Here is a 20,472-nt window from a genome sequence, read left to right on the forward strand (position 1 = left end):
GTTGGATTGACTGCAATCAATATTTGGGACAAAAGGGGCAACCCTCCATTGTTTGTTGCCTTCGTGGCAGTAGGCAAAGAATTTCCATAGGAGAAGCAGAACTGTATAGTTAAGAGTTGCTAGGTAGGGTATCCCAAGGGTCCATTTTATCCCCAGTGCTCTTCAACCTGTATGTAAAACCTTTTCCCAAAATCGTCTGACTCAGACCATCATCCCTCAATGTCAGTACTGTCTGACTGGAGGAAAGGGGCTTACTAATAAAAGGTCTATTAAATATACTGTATCATCTTACTTCCTGATGATTGAATTACAATTCTGAATAGTTCACTACTTTAAATTTAACAAGCATTCAGATTGTTAGTCATGTACATATGCAGAGTTCTAGTACCCCTGTTTATCTCTTAATTTCATATGGAGACTTTCCTCACAGCTCAACACTGCAAGTTCCCCAGCTTAATAAATGGTACCCTTACTTGGGGAAGGTGTTCCAGGCAGCATGAAAGTATGCTGGTTTGAAAAGCAGATATATTCTACACAAAACAAACCCCAAGATGTTATCATATCTTCAAAAGCTTTAATGTGAAACTACACAAAATTAAGTCTATTTAAAAAAACAATGGTTAAATTACAAAATACAAAATCAGGTTTACTCTTGATTTTGATCATTTTTCCACAAGTTAAGTGGCCCTTTATCAATAAGAAAACTGAATTTTGTATCACTTCAGAAGACAACTAATAAAATATACAGTGCAAAGACTTTTTAAAATCCCTTTGATAGCAAGAAAAGGACTCATTTGGTCAAATTGTTCTGCAATGTCTCTTGAAGTCTTGCTATGTTAGCATCCAAGGCTGCAAGACCATTTTTAAAGTCCTCTTCATCCTGAGAAGTGAACGTTGAAAAGGACGATATAGTCCATTCTGATTTTTTTGACAAGCAATCAAAGGTTGAAAAACTTGAGTCCGGAGCAGAAATTCCAGTGCCTTTTTTCTGCACATTTCCTTTGCAATGTGAAATGGGAGTATAAAAGAATTTATCAGGCTGAAGTCTGTCTGGATTGTCCAAAATCTCTTTAGCAGCTCCATTTGTTATTTCTTTTGGCTGCATTTGAGGCCTCCTGCCTTCCAGCTCGGCTGTTCTCTCCATACTTTCAGATTTATTTTCCACAGTCTTTTTTAGAGTGCAGATACCACTGAATTTATCGAAACCTTTTGCCTCACCCAACATCCCAAACCTGCTTGGCTGTTTAGAATCAGCCAATCCAAAGTCAGGGTCAATGTTTTTGGGATCTTGCACAGACCTGCTGCATCTTCCAGCTGCCGATCTCCTTGATGGACTGCTAGTCAAGGGAATGTAAATAGTTTCATCTGGCTTGTCTCCTCCTACTAAAGTGCTCAAGTCACTGGCTGCTTCAGAGTCAGGCTTTAGAAAGGTGAACGTGTTTGTTGGAGCCAGTACTGCTTGTGCCACAGGAGACTTCTGAGGAGAGTGTTCAGCTGCCCGGTCATTCTTCTGATCTGCCTCATTCATCTCCCCCTTTGAGAGGGGCTCTGTGTTTACCTGTACAGGATTAGTCTCTACATTTTTGAGGTAGCTTATTATGGAAGCACTAAGAGGATACATGTCAGGCTGCAGCTGTTTTTCATGAATTTCCAGGAGAGCTTTTGACAGGCTCTTTCCTGGCTTTGGTTTAGTGTCCATCGTGAGGTCTGACAGAAGTTTGGACATACTGCCCTGCAGAGCCCTGTTAAGTAAAATTACACAGTGTATTGTTATTAATACAAGCGTGGCAGAATCCATACATTGCTAGGTTGAAGCTCTTATAGAGGACAAACAATTTTGAGTCATCTGTTTGTTTACCATCACACAGTAAACAATGCTACTAAGTCATACATATGCTGACCTGGAAAGGAAATGGAATAGGGCTAAAAATGATTTTTTTAAAAATGTTTTAAGTCATTATGAGAGACATATCTATAAAATTGCTTACCAAATAACCACTTTCTGGAAGTAACATAGCTTTTTATAAAGCTATCAGGGAAGCCATTGGGAAAACCCATCAATTTCCTGTTCCCAACACTTTATCACACTTCAGCATGACTAAGCTCTCTCCTTAAGTCTAAAGACAGCTGCTCTAAAGAGGACTGGGTCACTGGTAAGGCGGATGCTAATAGGGTATGAAAGACCCATGTTACTGGCCTTGCCTACATGGTTGCACAATTCTTTCTTGCATAAATACATATTCACTTATACCTTGTATGGGATACATGTATATGTACACAAGAGAGAAGGCTGCAACCGTAGAAATTGCACCTAGCATGGGACTATGTAAATATACTGGTGGACTTGGCTGGCAATGGTTCCCACTGGTTCTGTGGGGCAAAGCAAGCTGACTACAATTGGCAACACTGTTAAGGAAGGGATTAACATCTATTCCTTAAAATAACTGAGGTACGGACAAGGTTATTCCCCCACAACAATGCCCCTGAACAGTCACCCCTGCTTTCTCACAGTTAAAGTGAAAAGCTGCCATTCAGTTTGAGTGGAAACACTAAAGTGCAGCATGTGAGGACAATATCGGCAAAAGCTGCCTCCCCCAAAAGGGATGGCCTTCTCGGGGGGTGGGGGAATCCTACAGAGCAGTGCTGTGGGTCTTTGCAAAGAGAAGTTAACTTCCCCCAGGTATCCTTATAAACGTAGGGACCCTTGCACCACCTGTCAATATGACTGGAATTTTTAAGTGTCTTAGGTTAGAATTGTTTTAAAAATTATTAAAAGCTTTTCACCTCTTCTCCAGGACACTCAAGGGACTGCATCAAAACAGTTAGTGGAATCCTCTCAAACAGGCACTGTTCAGCTGTTTGGCAGGGAAGAGGCAGCAGGGCTGAACTGAATCCAGTCCCTGTGCCAAATACAGGATGGCCATAGCTAACAGTTTTGAAGGGGTGCAGGCACAGCTGTTAGATAAGAGGCAGAACTGGGCAGGCTGCACCCACTAATGCACATAGGTCCCCCTTCTTGGTTACTTATACAGAAACCTTCTTCCACATGTGATAAAGCTCTGACTTGATCAGCTGAGCAACTCAAGTTCAATGATATTCATAGAACCAGTCAACTGCAAATGCTCATGTCTGCTTTCCAGAAAAGTTTTCAATTCAGTATATGAATCTCTACCACCCTCTGTTGGCTAAGCACTAGTCACAGGAGAAACGTTTATACACAGCAATGACAGTATTTCATAGGCAGTGTTTTGTAGGCACTTAAAGTGAAATAAGGAGAGATTTGAACCAGAGGTCTGGTTCAACAGTACAACACAGAGATGCACGTGTCTAGTATCTTCACTTGTGTATTCCCACTGTCTCTTTTTTAATGCAGCTTCTTATATTTAAAGTGTCATCTTCTTGTATTAAATAAAATGGGTTCTTGTAATGAAGAGGGATATTCCAAAACCAATGGCTCAGATCCTATAAACAAGTTCCATGAGCCCTAGATAGACGTGTATGCCGCATCAGAGACTAAAACTTCCATTTGGGCAAGAGTAATGTTTTTCAATGGGTCCTTGCACAAAGATAAGTTCTAGAAGGAGAGGAGGTGCATTGTGACTATCCAGCACTCACAAAACTTGTCCATGGGACCCAAGCCACAAATTGTACAAATCAATAAAGAAGTTCATCCTTTTCTGACATCTTGTATCCTGCTGTGCCTATAAAGGAATTATTAGAAAGCTTTCTGCGGATGACGGTCATCATCTTGGGGTTTGCTTTGTTCCATCTTATAACCCGCTGAGGGCAGAATGAAGTTTCAAGTGCTAGTAGTGTACTTATTTCAACCAAGTGCCAAGATTATTTGAATTACAAGTTTTTCAAAAACATTTTGACTACTTACAGAAACCAAATTTGAAGAGCAAACTGCTCTCACCTACCCCAAACAGTAAAACAGGGCAGAAATTGGTTTCTACTGTAGCGACATGTTCCTTGCTGCTAGAGCAAGGGAAACATTACCTTGTCAGTTCACGCAGTCTGTTCACTTCTGCATCTCGCTGACGCAACGTAATACCCAAGATCTGGGTCTCTTTCTCGGCTGCTTCTGCCTTATATTGGAAACTCTTCATGTTGGCCAGCATCTCGTCTGCTTCTAAAACATAGATTGGCAAAACGTAACTCATTTAACCTTTACGTTAACAGGCACCTTCAAACAAAGGCTGCAGCCACAGGGCACGTACCCATTTTGAGCTTTGTTGATTCAATATCATACTGCTGTTTCTTTTCAAGCAGTTCTTGTTCTCGCTCATGGATTATTCTGGTCAATATTTTTTCTTCTTGTCTTTGGCTTTCTAGGATTTTAATTAGTTCTTCATTTTTATTTTGCAGTGACTCAATGCTTTTCACAGATTCGTTCAATTGATTCTGAAGTGTCCTGTTCAAGGACCGAAGGGAGATGACTTTGGAACAAACAAACCAACAAAATCTTAGTTTAAAAGACCAGTTCAGCTCCATGGTACAGAAAGAAATGGTACAATACCCTTGCTAAAATCTAGTACTGATTATTGCAACACAATCAACACAGCATTGCCACTTAAGGCCACCAGCGTGGTGTAGTGGTTAGGAGCAGTGGACTCTTAATCTGGGGAACTGGGTTTGATTCCCCATTCCTACACGTAAAGCCTGCAGGGTGACCTTGGGCTAGTCACAGTTCTCTCTGAATTTTCTGTCAAGATCAGGTGACCACCTCTAGGTCTTTGCAAAGGACTCACTCAGACAGGTGTGGTCTGAAGTAAAAACGCTTTATCCAAAGATTAGCAGGCATAGACTGAAGACATGACAACTTATAGCAAAGCAGGCAATACTTTTCAAGGGAAGTTACTTGACTTAAAACACTTCTTCTGGGATACCAGCCCGGCGTTGCCAGGCAACCCGAAGATAAGGATTCTCAAGGCTGAAGACTCAACACACCCCAGGTGTTTGGCCTGGCTAAACTGAAAGCACAAACACTGTAGAATTCCCTGGGAAGCTAGAACAGGCCAAGGTCCTGACACTTTCTCAGCCCCACCTACCTCACAAGGTGTCTGTTGTGAGGAGAGTAAGGGAAGGTGATTGTAAGCTGCTTTTGGACTTCTTCAAGGTAGAGAAAAACAGGCTATAAAAACCAACTCTTTTCCTCTTCATTTTAGCCAGGTCACATAATACAGGTTGAATATTCTTTATCAATATTTTGTATCTTTCAATATTTTGGAATATTTTGGAATTTTTGCATTTATATAATGAAATACTTTGGGGATGGTACCCAAGTCTAAATACAGAATTCATGTATGTTTTATATATACTATATACACATAGCCTGAATGTAACTTTAATCAATATTTTTAATAATTTTGTGTTCATTGAATCATCAATGGCATTGCTGAGGACCTGTGAGTAATACCTGCACGCTGGTTCAAAAGGCCTGGTTTTTGGATCAGTCCAGATAAGGTATACTTGACCTGTTTAGCAATCACGCCTCCTTAAGGGGCATAGAGCAGCTATTCTACATTCGTTACAGAGCCTACCCAATTCCTTCTACATCCAATCCAAGATGCTGATTTGGACAAATAAAATACTTAGTAGCTATGGCTTGCATACCTCAGGGCTTGATTAGCAAACAGCTGCAATTGTGGAGATGGTCTTATTTGTTTTAGGGAGTTCAAAGGGTGAGAGAAATTTTGCAATAAATCTCCACAGAGAAGCTAAAACTTAAATTCCATCATAAGGACTTATTTGCATGTTATATGCTACACTGGTGTTACTTCATGTGACGTTAAGTATTAGGAGATGGGAACAGCTGTGGTAAAAAGCAGCAGCCAATTCTTTACTTTCAGCATGACGGGGCAAGGCTGCACTGAAGCCTCAGAAACAAATCACATTTGTAACATGAATCTGGAAATCCTTGGTTTGGGTGCATTAATAAACATGTATTGGCTTAAAATTCCCATGAGCATAAATACAAGATTAAACAGCGGTTTAGAATCTTTATTTGTGTCTGAACAAATCGTAATTTGTTCAAGTGCCCAAATTTGGGCATCAAAGACTATTCAGTCTTGATTCTACATGTAAGGACGGTGGAAGGCAGACAGCGACCCCAAGCACAGCCTCACAGAGGAAGCTAGCCATTCCAATTTCTATGCTCCAGGCACCAAAATGCACCACAGATATCATACATAAGGCATGATGACAATATAGGCATACAAGTTATAGGATATAGGACAATATAGGATACAAGTTAGGCAATTGAACCTTTACAAAATCTGTAATGAAGAATGCCTAGCACCTTTACAAAGCACCCAAATTAAGAGTGTCCTGCACAGGGAGAAGAAGCTACATTCATGGATATAATTGTAGAACTGGTAGCACAGAGTACAATTCATACCAGCACAGCCCACACTTATGGAGATTGAAACTGTGGTTCAAATTTCACATTCCACTGTAGACTTTCCCAGGTAAGTGTAGGGCAATTCATCACCTACAAGAATTGGGTCTTCCAACCACTTAACATGATTAACAATAATGTACCTCATGGCATCATTGTGATTGTATGAACACGATAAGTTACTTTGTGTATTCAAAATAAGCTTTAAAGTCTTTAAAGACAGAAAAGGCACCGTTTCCACTGTTGAAGCTCAGTAACTAGCTCAAAACATTGACTCCTCAAATGTCCTTTTAAATGTTTGGATCCAATTAGAGAAGGTGGGATCAAAACATTTAAAAAATAAATATATTTGAGTCTCGCTTCACACTTACACTCAATGTTGCTATCCAGACTGCATTCTTTTCCTGCTCTCTTTTGTTCTTTGAGCTGCTGGTTCAAAATCCTTAGTCGCCTACATATGAATTCAGAAAAGAAGAAAATAATTCTTAAATGCATATCCAGAATTAATGGTAATTAAGAAAAAAGCTGAAAAACTTTCCTCCTCCTCACTTTTGACTCTGATTTTTTTTGTTTTCTCTTCGACCATCCCAGGACAACTCTTTATGCTCTTGTGCATGCATAGCAATGATTATGTTCCAACCTCATGTAAACAATCCTGACTGAAATACAAAGTGCCACATCACCCTTTTGTCCCACTGGAGAGGGTTCAATCTAAATTCTTGAGAGCAGCCCTCCATTTTCCTCGTTGCATATCAAACACTACTGCAAGACTGGAGGCAGGACTGGTGAGGGTGGAGGCAAGGGTTTGTACTGCTTCCATTATTCTTTGGCTCAAATTAAATCTTATCCCTCAAGGACTACTACCCCTGCTTCTACAGGATAAGTTCCAGTCAACATGGCCAAAGACTGTCCTTAATAAAATGGCCTGCCTGGGTCTTTCTTCACCTACCCTGTTAGCCATGGGCGTAGACCGAGCATCAAGTTTCTTGAAGCAAAGGGTGAAAGACATTGAACGCCAGACAGACCTTGGAAAATCACCATTTTCCCTAGTACCTGATAAATCTAGATACTTAGTCTCACCTGTGGCTCATTTTTATCATCTTGAGCCTATTAATTATAGGAAGGCCTTGCCAGATGCCAGGCCCTACCATCAGCTGTTTTAGAAGGGAAATATAAGATCCCTAGATCAGAGAGGTTATATCTGTGTGGAACAGGGGACATTGAAACCATCGAACATGCACTGATATGTTGCCGATTCTACCACGAAGTTAGATCAAAGCTTATTTCCCCCCTACTTGGTAAATTCCCTGAAGAGTTGGTTGAGCTTTTGGCAAAGAAGCTCTATTAGGAGAAGACCCTCAGCTCATGCTCCAAACTGCCAAGTTCTGCGCTGTTGCTATTAAAATATGCAGAGCTTTATTAGAGAATGATTGTTAGAATATTTTACAATTTTAAGATGAGAATTTTAACCAGGGGTTGTTTTTATTGATCTTACACCTTTATATGAATGGGCAGCCTGTGCTTCTGCGGTGCAAAATTATTGAGTCTGGAAATTTTGATGTGTTGCCATGTGATTGGTCAGTCGACCATATTAATAAATTTGAACTTGAAAGTGCCACATCACCCACTTGCTGTAAACAACTTCTGGTCAGATGGATGCTATCAATACTGATCTGATCAAAGTCAACAGAAAGAATCAGCTCTGTGTCATTCGAACAACAATGATTTTACTTGGTTATGCCATACCTATGAATGAACACTGATCATATTATCTTGGTATACTCTTAATAATTAACCTCCATAGACTTGGTCCATATGGCAGGCAAAATGCCATCTGGCCAGTGAGTTCATAACTAGGTAAAATTGTGCTAACAACTCTCAGCGTACTGAACTCTCTTTTGGTTAGAGTGAAATGGTCACTGGATTTATTTTAGATCCACATTTCATAAAACAAAGTTTAAAAAAAAATACAAAAAACTAAGACAAAATACATTGAGTTTCCACTTTGCAGGCTGGCAAGGCAAAAGTAAATGATTTCATTTACAGTTGTTACATATTTAGTCCTGAAAAACACAGGATTATAAATTTTACCACCTGATGCAAGTTTCTTTGCTTCAATTGGATGATCACCCTTTTAGAACTGTTAAAAACTGAACCCCTATCCTCAAAGGAGCTGCTCTTTTCCATTCACGGTACTGACCTGCGCAACTGGGCATTTTCACTTCTGAGAGGCTGAAGAGCAAGTGCTATTTCAGCTTGCACATTTGAACTGTCAACAGCTGCAGGCAAGAGAGATATACAGTCTTCCACTTCACCTAGCAGCCTCAAGATTTCTGAATCGTCTACACAAAAGAAAAAGATATAATTACATGTAACTGACAAAGTACAGCGAGAGTGTTATTGTAGCAGATTAAAAAGGGGCCTGTTCATGCAACAGAAGGCGGTGGTAGAATGGCCAGTACCACTTCATAGTATAGGCGAGGAATGCCATTTCTGAATGTTTCCCCTATATAAAACAAACTCATTGTAAGTAAAAGCTAGCCCAGCAAAGGAAAAGGTTCTGGTCCAACAGACTCTCTACTGTGTTAGTTTCCATTTGCAGGAAGCTCTTTTGAAGTGTAGGAAAGCATTTAAAAATGCTGCCGCTCACCACTTACATTATGCGATATTACCGTTCATTCTACCTCCTCAGGGGTCTCCCACAGGAGTCTGCCACATGTGTAACTAAACCAAGCCTAAAGCAATCTTTCTAGAAAGGACAACAAGGGTGCAGTCAAGTGTTCTAAGGAACAAGAAAGAACTATAGCGACTTCCTCCATATTCCACAATACAAAAGGTTTTAAAACCATTGTTTTAACATTTAGGATTTGAAGACAAGGAACAGATTTCATTTACAACCCTTGCAGTTCCAGCATGAGACTTAAAATGAGAGAATACAAATTTAGAATCTTATGAAAATTCTCAAATGCATAAAACTTAAATGCTGTTAAAGACAGGGCTGCCAACAGGGCTGAAGAAAAATGTCCTGCTGCTTTAATAGAGGCTTAATGGGATGTTCTTTACCAGGAGTTATTTACCTCAGTGCTATGAAGAAATTTCATCTGCTTATTTCACACATTAAGCCTCTATTGAAGGACAGGACATTTTTCTCCAGGCCTGTTAGTAACCCTAGCAACAAACTATCAATAACCTCATTAGCTGAGCCCCAGCATGCCAAAATGTAAATCTGGCACCTATGCTCATTTACTTAAAACCAAAGTTTGTGGAAATGAAATGGATATAATTGCACCTAAGCCTACTTGCTTTTACGTAGCCCAGGGTAGACAGTACTTACAAACTTCACAAGAGTACTGGAGCAATAAAATATGTTTAGCCATGAGGTTTTCTTCATGTAATAAGATGTGATCAATATCTACATTACAAGGACTAATCTTGTCATTCATTTAATCATTTAATTTACTTGGGGCAAGTAGAAATTTCAAATTTCAATACCTTTATTGGCATACCATCAAGTAGTCGATCAAATAAAACCAACCCTCAAGTAGAAAATTCAATACATTTGCCATGGACTTCTTGGAGTATACTTAGTACTGGTTCATCACCTGCTTGCCATCCTCAACGGCTTTAAAGAGGTCTTTGATTCAATCCCATTACATACTACAGATTTCTCCAGAACTATGGCTTGATTTGGGACATAATCTTGAAACTATTCATGTGTCTTCAGAAATTTCTTGATATTGCACGATAAACAATTTGCTGCTTTCTTATTCTCCCTCTTATGCTGATCCTATTTTAGAGGTAGAACAGGAAAGCACCAAATTGTGAATCTTGCAATATCAAGAAATTTCAGAACAGGAACAGTTAGAAAACACAGAAAAGGGAAAGTTAATTTCATATTGCTATTTTTAAAGTTTTATTCTGTATTTTTAAAAATAAAATTGAAAAACAAACACACTTAGAATGTGAATACTGGGCCTATCTTATGCCCACAAGGATTGTGTAGATGATCCCAATGTATTATGCCCACTCTACTGTTATTCACAGAGACAGTAATTTTGAGATTTCAGGCAAACACTGAAATATGTAGCTTTGGCAGAAAAGAAGACAAGCTATGTCGCCACATTTGTCCCCAATTTAGTCAACACTATAGAATTACCACTGCACAAAAGTGTGCACAGCTTTTTCCACTGCCCCACAGAACTCCAAGTTTACCGTGGTCTGTGAGCAGGGCCTTCAGCTCTCTCAAAAAATATTTCACCGTTTTCATTTTTTGGGCTGTTTCTTGCAAGGTTTTTTGTTGAGGCTTTAAAGCTGCTGGGTCAAAGCTAGTCTGACAACTCGTATCTTTCACCGGTGCCAAGTCAACTCCATCCATGTCCTCCTCTTCACTCAGAGTATCCTCACGATGTCCCTCAACAGTTTCTTCTTGGGAATTTGAGGATTGGGCTTGTATCGGGTCAACAGCCTGGCACTTTTCATTAGCCTTCCCACACTCGTTTTCTTTTTCCCGTGCCTGCAACAGAGCCAGGTGTGCCTGAATGCATCTTATTAAGTCTGCCTCTTGTAGCTGTCGGTCTTGGATTCCTTGGTCTGACACAGCCTCTCTGCTACCAGGCACTGCAAGGACTGTGGATCTTGTGGGGTTGTTTGGAGCAGTCTGAAGTACATGGGGCAGAGCAGAACATGTAGGAGCAGGCTGAACTTGGGCATCAGAAGTGGAAGCGCCAAAACCTGCTGGTGAAAATCCCATTTGCAGTGCACACTGGCTGCAGTTGTCCGTGGAAACACCCTGTATCAAGCAAATACAAAAACCCTCAACAGATTTACTTGTGAGTAGGTTACAGTGAAAGCAATCAATGGGTCAGATCCAATGACCTGCCACTATACTCACAGACCTTAGCATCCCCCCTTGATCACTGAAAAGCTATTACTGGGGGATAGGTGAGCCTCATAGTCAAAATACCACAGGGTGGTGGTAGTTGTAATGACAAGGGAGAAACTGGCAATTCCTTGTCAATTGCTGCAAGTGGTTCCTAGGATCCAGCCCAATGATTTTCACTTTAACACACTTTACATTAGTACAGCAGTTGGTACATTCTGTCTCTAAATGATTAATTATTGTCTTTGACTCATGCCATTTTGATAGCCGTCCAACACAAGAGCTCATCCATATTACTAGCTAAATTTTGATGGTATTCAATAGCTGAGCGAATGTACCTGAATTGGCAAAAAAAAGTAGACCACTTGGAAGAGGAATGCATTTTCCACAAAAACTCTGTTAACCCCTGCTTTGGGTGTTATAATAGTAACTGTGCTCTGCACCTCTTGCTGCTTCTGTGCATTTCTTATGGCACAAAAAAATGCAATAAGTGATTGCCTTCAATTTTCCAGTGATTAAAAAACCAGACAAAAGTAGCAAAGGGCAATATGCGCATGCACGTGAACTTGATGCTTCTCATAAACCAGAACTTCCTTTCTTTTCCAGGCTGGCAAAATTGTTTTGTAATTGTGCGCACCCACAGGAATAAGAGAAAATCTAGGAGCACTGGTGAAAAGCTAATTCCATACTAATGAAGACGTAACAGCATACTGGAAACCCTGCATCACTAACCCAGGAGAAGATGAATAAAAATAAATGGGTGTACAATGACTGTGATTGGTAGGTGGGAGAACAAAGCTGGTGAACCAAAAGGTTTCACTCCAATCTGTCTTGGATTTGAGCTCAGTACCACCTAGTGAGCTTAAACAAGAGCTAGCATCATTTATCTTCCTATATCATTACCCCTGGTATGACAAGGTTTTTAGAAACTGCATTAGTACAGAGAGGTAGAGCTTGTTTAGTTTGTTACCATATCATAAAGGAACTAAAATTAAATTCATGCTCCCTCTTATAGAACCCCAAATAAAATGGAAAGCTTAATTGTGACTACCAATCTATACCTACACTCAGTGCCCCTTAAACTGCACTGGAGCACAGATATCCAAAACACACATTTAAAGCTGTGGTTAGGAAGAATTTAAGCAAGTCAAATTTTCACTATCAACAACATGTAAGAATAAAATGTGGCAGTTCTAATTTAACTGCTTACTTAAGGCTGACATAGGTTACTTACAGACTGCACAACTGATGGATTAGGTGTATGCTGTGGGGACAGAGCTGGCGTGGAAGTAGGTAAACGGCAGTTGAATGCTGCAACAGGCTGACATCCTGTCACCAATTAATAGCAAAGAGCAAATGTTAATACTAAGGTCAACTTTAGTAAGCAACGAAAGAATGAATAACAATCCAATTGAAGCAAGACATTCTCACTTACCATTTTCAGGAATGGTGTGAAGTGGTACTTCTGGAATAACAATGGACTTTTGTGGAGGTTGGATATTTAGCAGAGACATTTGAGTTTGTACATGCTCACACAACTTCTGGTGGATTACAGGAGAATGTTGAGTGAAAGGTACTGGAATTGTCTGGACATGGGGTTGTTCAGTGCCTACAGGGGTTCTGTCTTTTTCATCGTCAGTTTTGCTAACTGAGGCTGGTTTCCTATTTGATACAGGCACTATGAAAAACAAAAGGAAGATGGTTTGACTCTAATTAAACCAGGTGCATGCTAGCCTTGTGGAATCTTGCTCTTGCAGTGCTATCCCTGAAGTGCTTTGATACACACTTCTGCTGCAAAATGCTGAGTGACCTTGAACTGGGATGAATGTGAACTGCTGATGCTATAATAGAGAAGTAACCTTTCTTTGCCACCGTCGCTTCATAGGTCTCACAATGAGCTCTATAGCACAGTCTGTCAGATTCAGTATGAGTTCTCCGCCAGCACCATTCTAGATGTCTCCCAACCATTTCCAGATCATCCAGTTCCAGGGTAAACCAGGGAGCTGGGTTTCATCTCATGGGTGGAAGAGGTCAACGAGGGGCAACCTTGTCAATAGTTTCAAATGGCAAATTGACACACGACCACACTCCTTTCCAAGTGGGGCGCAATATTCACCATCAATAGATGAACACATATCCTCGATGGAAATCCAATCTGCTAATTTATGTGGCATCTGGTAAGCACTGGCAGTTAAGTAAGGTTTTTGTAAACAAAACCAGAGCTTTAGAATTAAAGGTAGAGAATTGTAGTATGGTGCTGCTGAAGTCGTCTTGTTTGTGGCTTCCTGGGAGCACCTGGTTGGCCACTGTGTGAACAGACTGCTGGACTTGATGGGCCTTGGTCTGATCCAGCAGGGCCTTTCTTACGTTCTAACTTTGTTGGGAATTTTATGTAGTTGATACTAGATATTTCATGATAACAAATACAGAGTTAATGTTACAATAGTTGTACAAGCAAAAGCCAACCACTTACCAATTTCTTTATGCACATACGTAGAAAGAGTAGTTTTCTTTGGACCGTTTTTCTTTGAACCATTGACTTTACTGAGTAAGGGTCTGGAAGTCGCTTTGACACCGCTTGCTTTCCCTGGCTTTTGATGCCCCGTTTCCATTCCTAGAATCATTTGAAACAAATGCCACTTACCAACAAAATAAACTGTCCCCAAAATGAAAACTCAAGTAATCAAAAGAATGCTTACGTTCAGACTCATTTTGTAAGATGTCCTTGAGCAATGCTGCACAGCGATCAAGGCCATTATGAATAGTTGCAACCTAGTTGGGTAAAAGATACAAATAAGATGGACAGTTTTCTTTACCAGAAAATAGAGTTGAACTCTATTAGATCCTCATGACAATAAGAACAGTTTTTCTCTGCTTTACTATTATGCCAGCAAAGGACTTCTGAATGCACAAACAGAATTCAAACTTTCACAGAACTTCAATCATTTTGATAGGAGGAAACTAAAGGAAAGTTAGGGCACAGATCCGTTGCACATATTTTAGAAGTGCCAGCAAGCAGAATGTTTGGTAGTTACACTGTCCAGATGGAGGTTGGGTGGGGAATTTGGGCAAAGCAGAAACTCTAGCCTCAGAACTACTGCAGGTCTTGGTCAAACCATCCCTGGTTTCATCTCTGTTGCAGATTTCTTTGCATGTTCAGATTTAGAAGAGAATCCACCCAGGCGAGACACAAAACCAAAGCAGAGAGCTTTAGCATCTCAAATTCTAGGGAATTTATAGTGTACACCTACAAGTGTAGAACATACACGTGGTTTGTATGCCAGTAATTAGAATTTCTGAAATTGCTTTCAGTCATCATTAAAGGTAAAGGTTCCCTGTGCAAGCACCAGGTCATTCCTGAACCATGGGGTGACGTCACATCCCGACGTTTACTAGGCAGACTTTGTTTTTGGAGTGGTTTGCCAGTGCCTTCCCCAGTCATCTTCCCTTTACCCCCAGCAGGCTGGGTACTCATTTTACCGACCTCAGAAGGATGGAAGGCTGAGGCAACCTGGAGCCGGCTACCTGAAACCAACTTCCGTCAGGATCGAACTCAGGTCGTGAGCAGAGCTTGGACTGCAGTACTGCAACTTACCACTGTGTGCTACGGGGCTCAGTCATCATTAGGACATGGGGAAAAAAACCCACAGACAGACTCCACTGAAGCCATGCCATTGTTACTTGCGATGTTGTTTTTCAGGGCTGCATATTATTCGTCACTATGTGATGGTCAACAATCTTTGCATGGAGATTGATAGGACAAATTGGGACCTATTCCCATGAGGTCATAATAACACAGCTGCAGGACCTGTGGTGCACGTAGAGCCATTCAAGTGGGTTGCAGTCCTATTGGGTGGGAAGGATTCTGAAAGTGGTAACAGAGGCTGTTCATTATCTCCAGACCCTTCTCCTGGCATTTTGTGCCTCCTCCTGTCTAACTAAACATCTGACCACCACGCAGGGGTGTAGCATTACTTGGTATGCAGAAGATGTATGATGCCTCTGCTTTCTATCCCTGCTGAGCTGCTAATGTCTCATTCCTCACTAGAGTTTAGTCACTGTTGGGCTTTAATTATTTGATCTCAATCAGCTGGTTCACAGACTAGGCAGCATGCTAGTTCACACACTGTTTTTAAGTGTATGTCTGAAAATACAAAGTGCAAATGTGAAATGCAAACATGTTGCCAAACTCATGCGCTATAAACACGCTCTTGTTAGGAGCCATGTCACTCTGGACATTCTAAAGGAAAAGCAGAACAAAAATTCAATAATAAGTGCTTGCATCCATTTGTATTGTTCTCATTTTAATCTTGCCATTTTATCTATTTAAATATATTGGGTTAGATCCTCCCATTCTGCTCAGTTAAGTATGGATCCCTCCTCCTTGGAAGAGGGTTCTTGCACTGGAGGAAGAGTATCCGCACACAGCAGAATGAGGTGGCAGGATCCAATCCAGTGTTATAAACCAAGTCTCTGGAGATTAATGCAGAACTAAACTTAAATAAATGGTGCAGAAACTAAAACATAAGAAATAAAGTAGAAGTAATACAGCACTTATCCACCTCCTCCAAGCTGTCATCACAGTAAGATACAAACATCTAATATCCTTCATGAACAATATTCATTTAATCATAATTTTTTTTAAAAATTGTATTTTAAAGGTCAGTTCAATGCAACAGCATTTTGTTGAATCTTATTACCTGATCCTCAGATTCTGTGGAATAGAGAGAGTAGCCAGATTCTACATCAGAATGGGTTGTTTTTCTTAGAGCTACCCTGAAACACAGAAATGGCATTTTAACTCTTTGTTTGTTATACATACACAGCAAAACTTATTTGCATGCCTTAATACACAGTGGCAGAAACTCCAAAACTCCAGTTACACCAGAACAATCCCTTTGAAGGACAGAGGATTACCTTTGAAAAGGAGCGGACTGTGCTTCATGCAAACAAACTTATTTTCCCAAACTTATTTTGATACTCGAAACAAAACTTGATCTAACTGGAAGATGTTGCCACGACTCTTGCTCATTAGCTTGTATTGAAATGTTCACCTTCCTGGGGCATCCCCATTATTACTGGTGAAAAATTTGGAGAATTTGGAAGTTAAGCCCAGTAACATTGCAACATGTCATCAGGGCAATATTAACAATAAGCTGCTCACAGCTTGCACTGACATAAAAGTAACCATGAAGAAATTCTTACTGTTTTTTATTGCATGTTATTTTAGTTGTTCCTGTCAGCCTTCCAGAAGACAGAACCTGTTGATTGCACAAATTTGTGTCAGTTTTACAGCATAACTATAATACAGCAAACAACTCTCTTACCAAGAATCAGACAGATTTATTTTGAAAATACACTGTCTTGTACATGAAAAATCTAGGGCATGTCGACATGTATTTTTAATCATTATTTTAAAAGGCCCAGGTAAGACTGGCCCCAAACATCAGCCTATTTCAACAGCACAAAGCATGACCACACTCCTCTGGAACAATATAAAATGCCTTCAGATCTTGAGCTAGGCATTAGCAGCCCCTGATCCACGGTGAATTGATTTAAACCAATTATTTAAACTTTTCTTTAAAAAAAAAAAAGCTTTCAATTGTTGACTCAGGTCAAGTTCACTAGTTTGAAATCCATCTATTTCTTGAACAAAGCTTGCCAACGAACTGGCTACAACAATTAAAACATACTAGTCTGGATTCTGTGCAGTACCAGTATAAGAAGCTAGCAGAAGCAGAATCCCTCCCTCCCCTAGCCCTCTGTGAGCCTCGAAAAGATGATGCCAAGTGTTAGGAAACCTGCATGGATAACAGCCATACAACATGGATGGATGCACTGGAAGGAGGTACAGGGAGTGAAACTGCTCCTCTTCGCCTCTTTCCTCAATGGAGGCTCAGAAACAATGCTGACAGAAAAGGCAGGATGGGCCATTTTACCTAATTCTCCTCCTCAGTGCAGCCTCCCATACACATGCCTTTTCATTCACATGGTCCCAAACCTCAGCATTGCCTTTAAAAGGCTTCATAGGCAGCTGCTGGGGGCAGAGAATCCAGCCCATTGGTTTGCAACTGGATTATTCCCTGGCTTAAATAGACAGATTTCCCTGTTATACCTACTACACAAGGGTGAAGAGCAAGATCACTTCCTTGAAGGCTGAGGCTGCAATTCTATGCCTGTGCGCTGAGGGACTTGCAAATAAGGGCCCATGCTTTCCATGAGCAAAACTGTAATTACTGGGCAAACTAGGAAAGTCTTGTTGCATCTTAAAGATTAAGAGAAACATTACTGCATAAGCTTTCACAGATGAGAACACACCTCATCAGATTGAAAATGTGCACCCATATCACACACAGGAAACAAAATGCCATGACCTGAAAGCACTATATCACAGACTGCATTTCACAGTCTTTTGTACTCATGTTCTCCCATCCTCTATTCATGTATGCAGCTATGTTTGCTAAAAATGTGGGTTTTCCAGAAAAATATGAAGAAAATTTCCAGTAACCAAAATAGAGCACGGTGAGATTTAACACATTTATTTGGGTTTATTTAACAAACAGAATTTTAAAAGTATCCCGTGTTAATTTTATGTCCCTCAAAGCAACAGACACTTGAACTGAAACATTTGATTAGAGAAAAATAAAGTGTGGCTTAAACGTTCTAACCAATTCAGAGCTTTATATGGAAGTCACTTTTATTGGAATATGACTGATAAAAATATATCATGTGCTTCCCTTGCATTGTATACATTTAAGGGAAAAAAAACCAAATACACTGAAAACTGGTCACGTGCTAGTTTTAGTACACCCAAAGACTTGTGCATGATACACTGTGGCCAAGGTTGTCCACTCGTACATTGCCACAGAATATCACCCTCACCCAGGCAGGCCACTGGGGCAACTCAGTTTCACCATCGCTCTCTTTAGTGTCACCTCCACTATCTGTTAGTTCCATATCAGACTAGTGATTATATTGCCCTTTCTGCTATGTGAGAGGAGGCAAATAAGAACTATGGCTTATTTAACCTGTGCAGCCAAAAGTAACCAGGTAAATTCAGAACCTGAGTTTTTTATTTGGCTTATTAGATTTAATCATTGTTTTATCCCCCCCACTACCTTGTTCACAAATCAGTAAAACATACATGGACACTCTCACACAATTCAGAGGAATAATCACCTGAAAAAAAGGATGGTTGGATCCACCCCGCTATTTCAGACTTTTAACATAGCAGAAGAGACACTTTCAACATGGTAAAAAAGTCCCATCCCTCTTTCATCTCTGGTAACCAGGTCTGTGTAATATCTCAAAAATCTATATAGCCTGCTAGATGAAAGGTGATGGTGAGTCAAAAGAGATGATGTTCAGCAGGGTAATGCCATCTCTGTCATACCACTTTCAACTTCTGAAAATGACTGTCTGTGCCTCCAGGCACAGAGAACAGGCATCACTGGAGTAGCAGAGCTCTATGCATATTAATGACACTAAATAAATATCAGTAGCAAATGACTATATGGTTACTTCAGACCAAGAGAGGTTATATTGATCTCCCAGAATCCCCACTCTTCCACTGAAGCTTGCTGGATAACTCTGAGCCAATTGCACACAGTCTAACACTCAGGGCTTTTGTGAGGTTACAATGAAGGAAAGATATAACGATATATATAATAATAATGGGGAGCAATTTAAGCTGCTTTGGGGTCCTCACTGGGGAGGAAAGTGAGGTATACGTAAGTGTGTGTTTGTGATGAAAAGGGGTCAACAGAAAACTAGATTCCCTACTTTCCCAAAATTGGAAATTTTCCCAAAATTGTTTCTCGTTAGCTCCCTCCCCCTCTGCTTTAAACTTTCATTTTCTGTTAACTTCCTGTGTTGACAAGTATAAACAAAATTTCGATTCGATTACAAAAGTTCTCTTCGTTTGCAGTTAAATGGCAAGGAGTGAGGAACACGACCAAGCCTTTGTGATGATTTTTTGGCAGGGTTACCAGACTTCAAGCAATCATCCCAGAATTACAACTGATCTCCACTCTAGGGATCAAGTCCCCTGGGGGAAACAGCAACTTCGCAGGGTAGATTCTACGGAATCACATCCCCTCCAGCGCTTCCCGTCCCCCCAGATCTCCACGAATTTCCCAAACTAGAGGTGAAACCCCTACCAAAGAGTGACCTACAAAGTTGATCTATTTCGCTACATAATTTTCTACTTACTTCCGTTTTTAAAAAGGGCAAGAGTCCAGTAGCACCTTAAAGACTATTTTCTGGTAGGGTAATGAGCTTTCGTGAGCCACAGCTTGAGCTGTGGCTCCCGAAAGCTCATACCCTACCAGAAAATATTCTTGTTAGTCTTTAAGGCGCTACTGGACTCTTGGCTCTTTTCTCTGAAGAAGTGAGCTGTGGCTCCCGAAAGCTCACACCCTGCCAGAAAATATTCTTGTTAGTCTTTAGGGCGCTACTGGACTCTGGCCCTTTTCTCTGAAGAAGCGAGCTGTGGCTCCCGAAAGCTCACACCCTGCCAGAAAATATTCTTGTTAGTCTTTAGGGCGCTACTGGACTCTGGCCCTTTTCTCTGAAGAAGTGAGCTGTGGCTCCCGAAAGCTCACACCCTGCCAGAAAATATTCTTGTTAGTCTTTAGGGCACTACTGGACTCTGGCCCTTTTCTCTGAAGAAGTGAGCTGTGGCTCCCGAAAGCTCACACCCTGCCAGAAAATATTCTTGTTAGTCTTTAGGGCGCTACTGGACTCTGGCCCTTTTCTCTGAAGAAGTGAGCTGTGGCTCCCGAAAGCTCACACCCTGCCAGAAAACATTCTTGTTAGTCTTTAGGGCACTACTGGACTCTGGCCCTTTTCTCTGAAGAAGTGAGCTGTGGCTCCCGAAAGCTCACACCCTACCAGAAAATATTCTTGTTAGGCTTTCAGGTGCTACCAGACTCTTGCCCTTTTCTACTACTGGTATTTGAAGAAGCGAGCTGTGGCTCCCGAAAGCTCACACCCTGCCAGAAAACATTCTTGTTCGTCTTTCAGGTGCTCCTGGGATCTGGCCCTTTTCTACTGCTGCAGACAGACTAACACGGCGACCCACTGTGAATTATCTTCCGTTTTTAAAAGAAAGCCTCGCTCCATCCCCCAGACTCCCGCAGTCTCTCGGCGCGCGTGTTACCTTGTGGCGCCTCAGGGTCAGCGTCTTCGCCAT

At 40.8% G+C, this 20,472-nt stretch overlaps 1 protein-coding gene across 1 annotated transcript; it reads right to left on the bottom strand.

Moving 5' to 3' along the window:
* Nucleotides 1–790: 790 nt before the first annotated feature.
* CCDC14 (coiled-coil domain containing 14) lies at nt 791–20,472 on the bottom strand. Its single transcript, XM_056861154.1, has 13 exons — nt 20,440–20,472; nt 16,485–16,540; nt 15,980–16,055; nt 13,979–14,051; nt 13,753–13,893; nt 12,715–12,957; nt 12,514–12,608; nt 10,613–11,189; nt 8,601–8,742; nt 6,772–6,851; nt 4,221–4,439; nt 4,000–4,132; nt 791–1,742 (listed from the first exon to the last, which is right to left on the bottom strand). Exons 1-13 carry the CDS (start codon nt 20,470–20,472, stop codon nt 791–793), a joined length of 2,820 nt encoding a protein of 939 aa, XP_056717132.1.

This window comes from Euleptes europaea, chromosome 15 (assembly GCF_029931775.1).
Source record: "Euleptes europaea isolate rEulEur1 chromosome 15, rEulEur1.hap1, whole genome shotgun sequence".
Lineage (NCBI taxonomy): Eukaryota > Metazoa > Chordata > Lepidosauria > Squamata > Sphaerodactylidae > Euleptes > Euleptes europaea.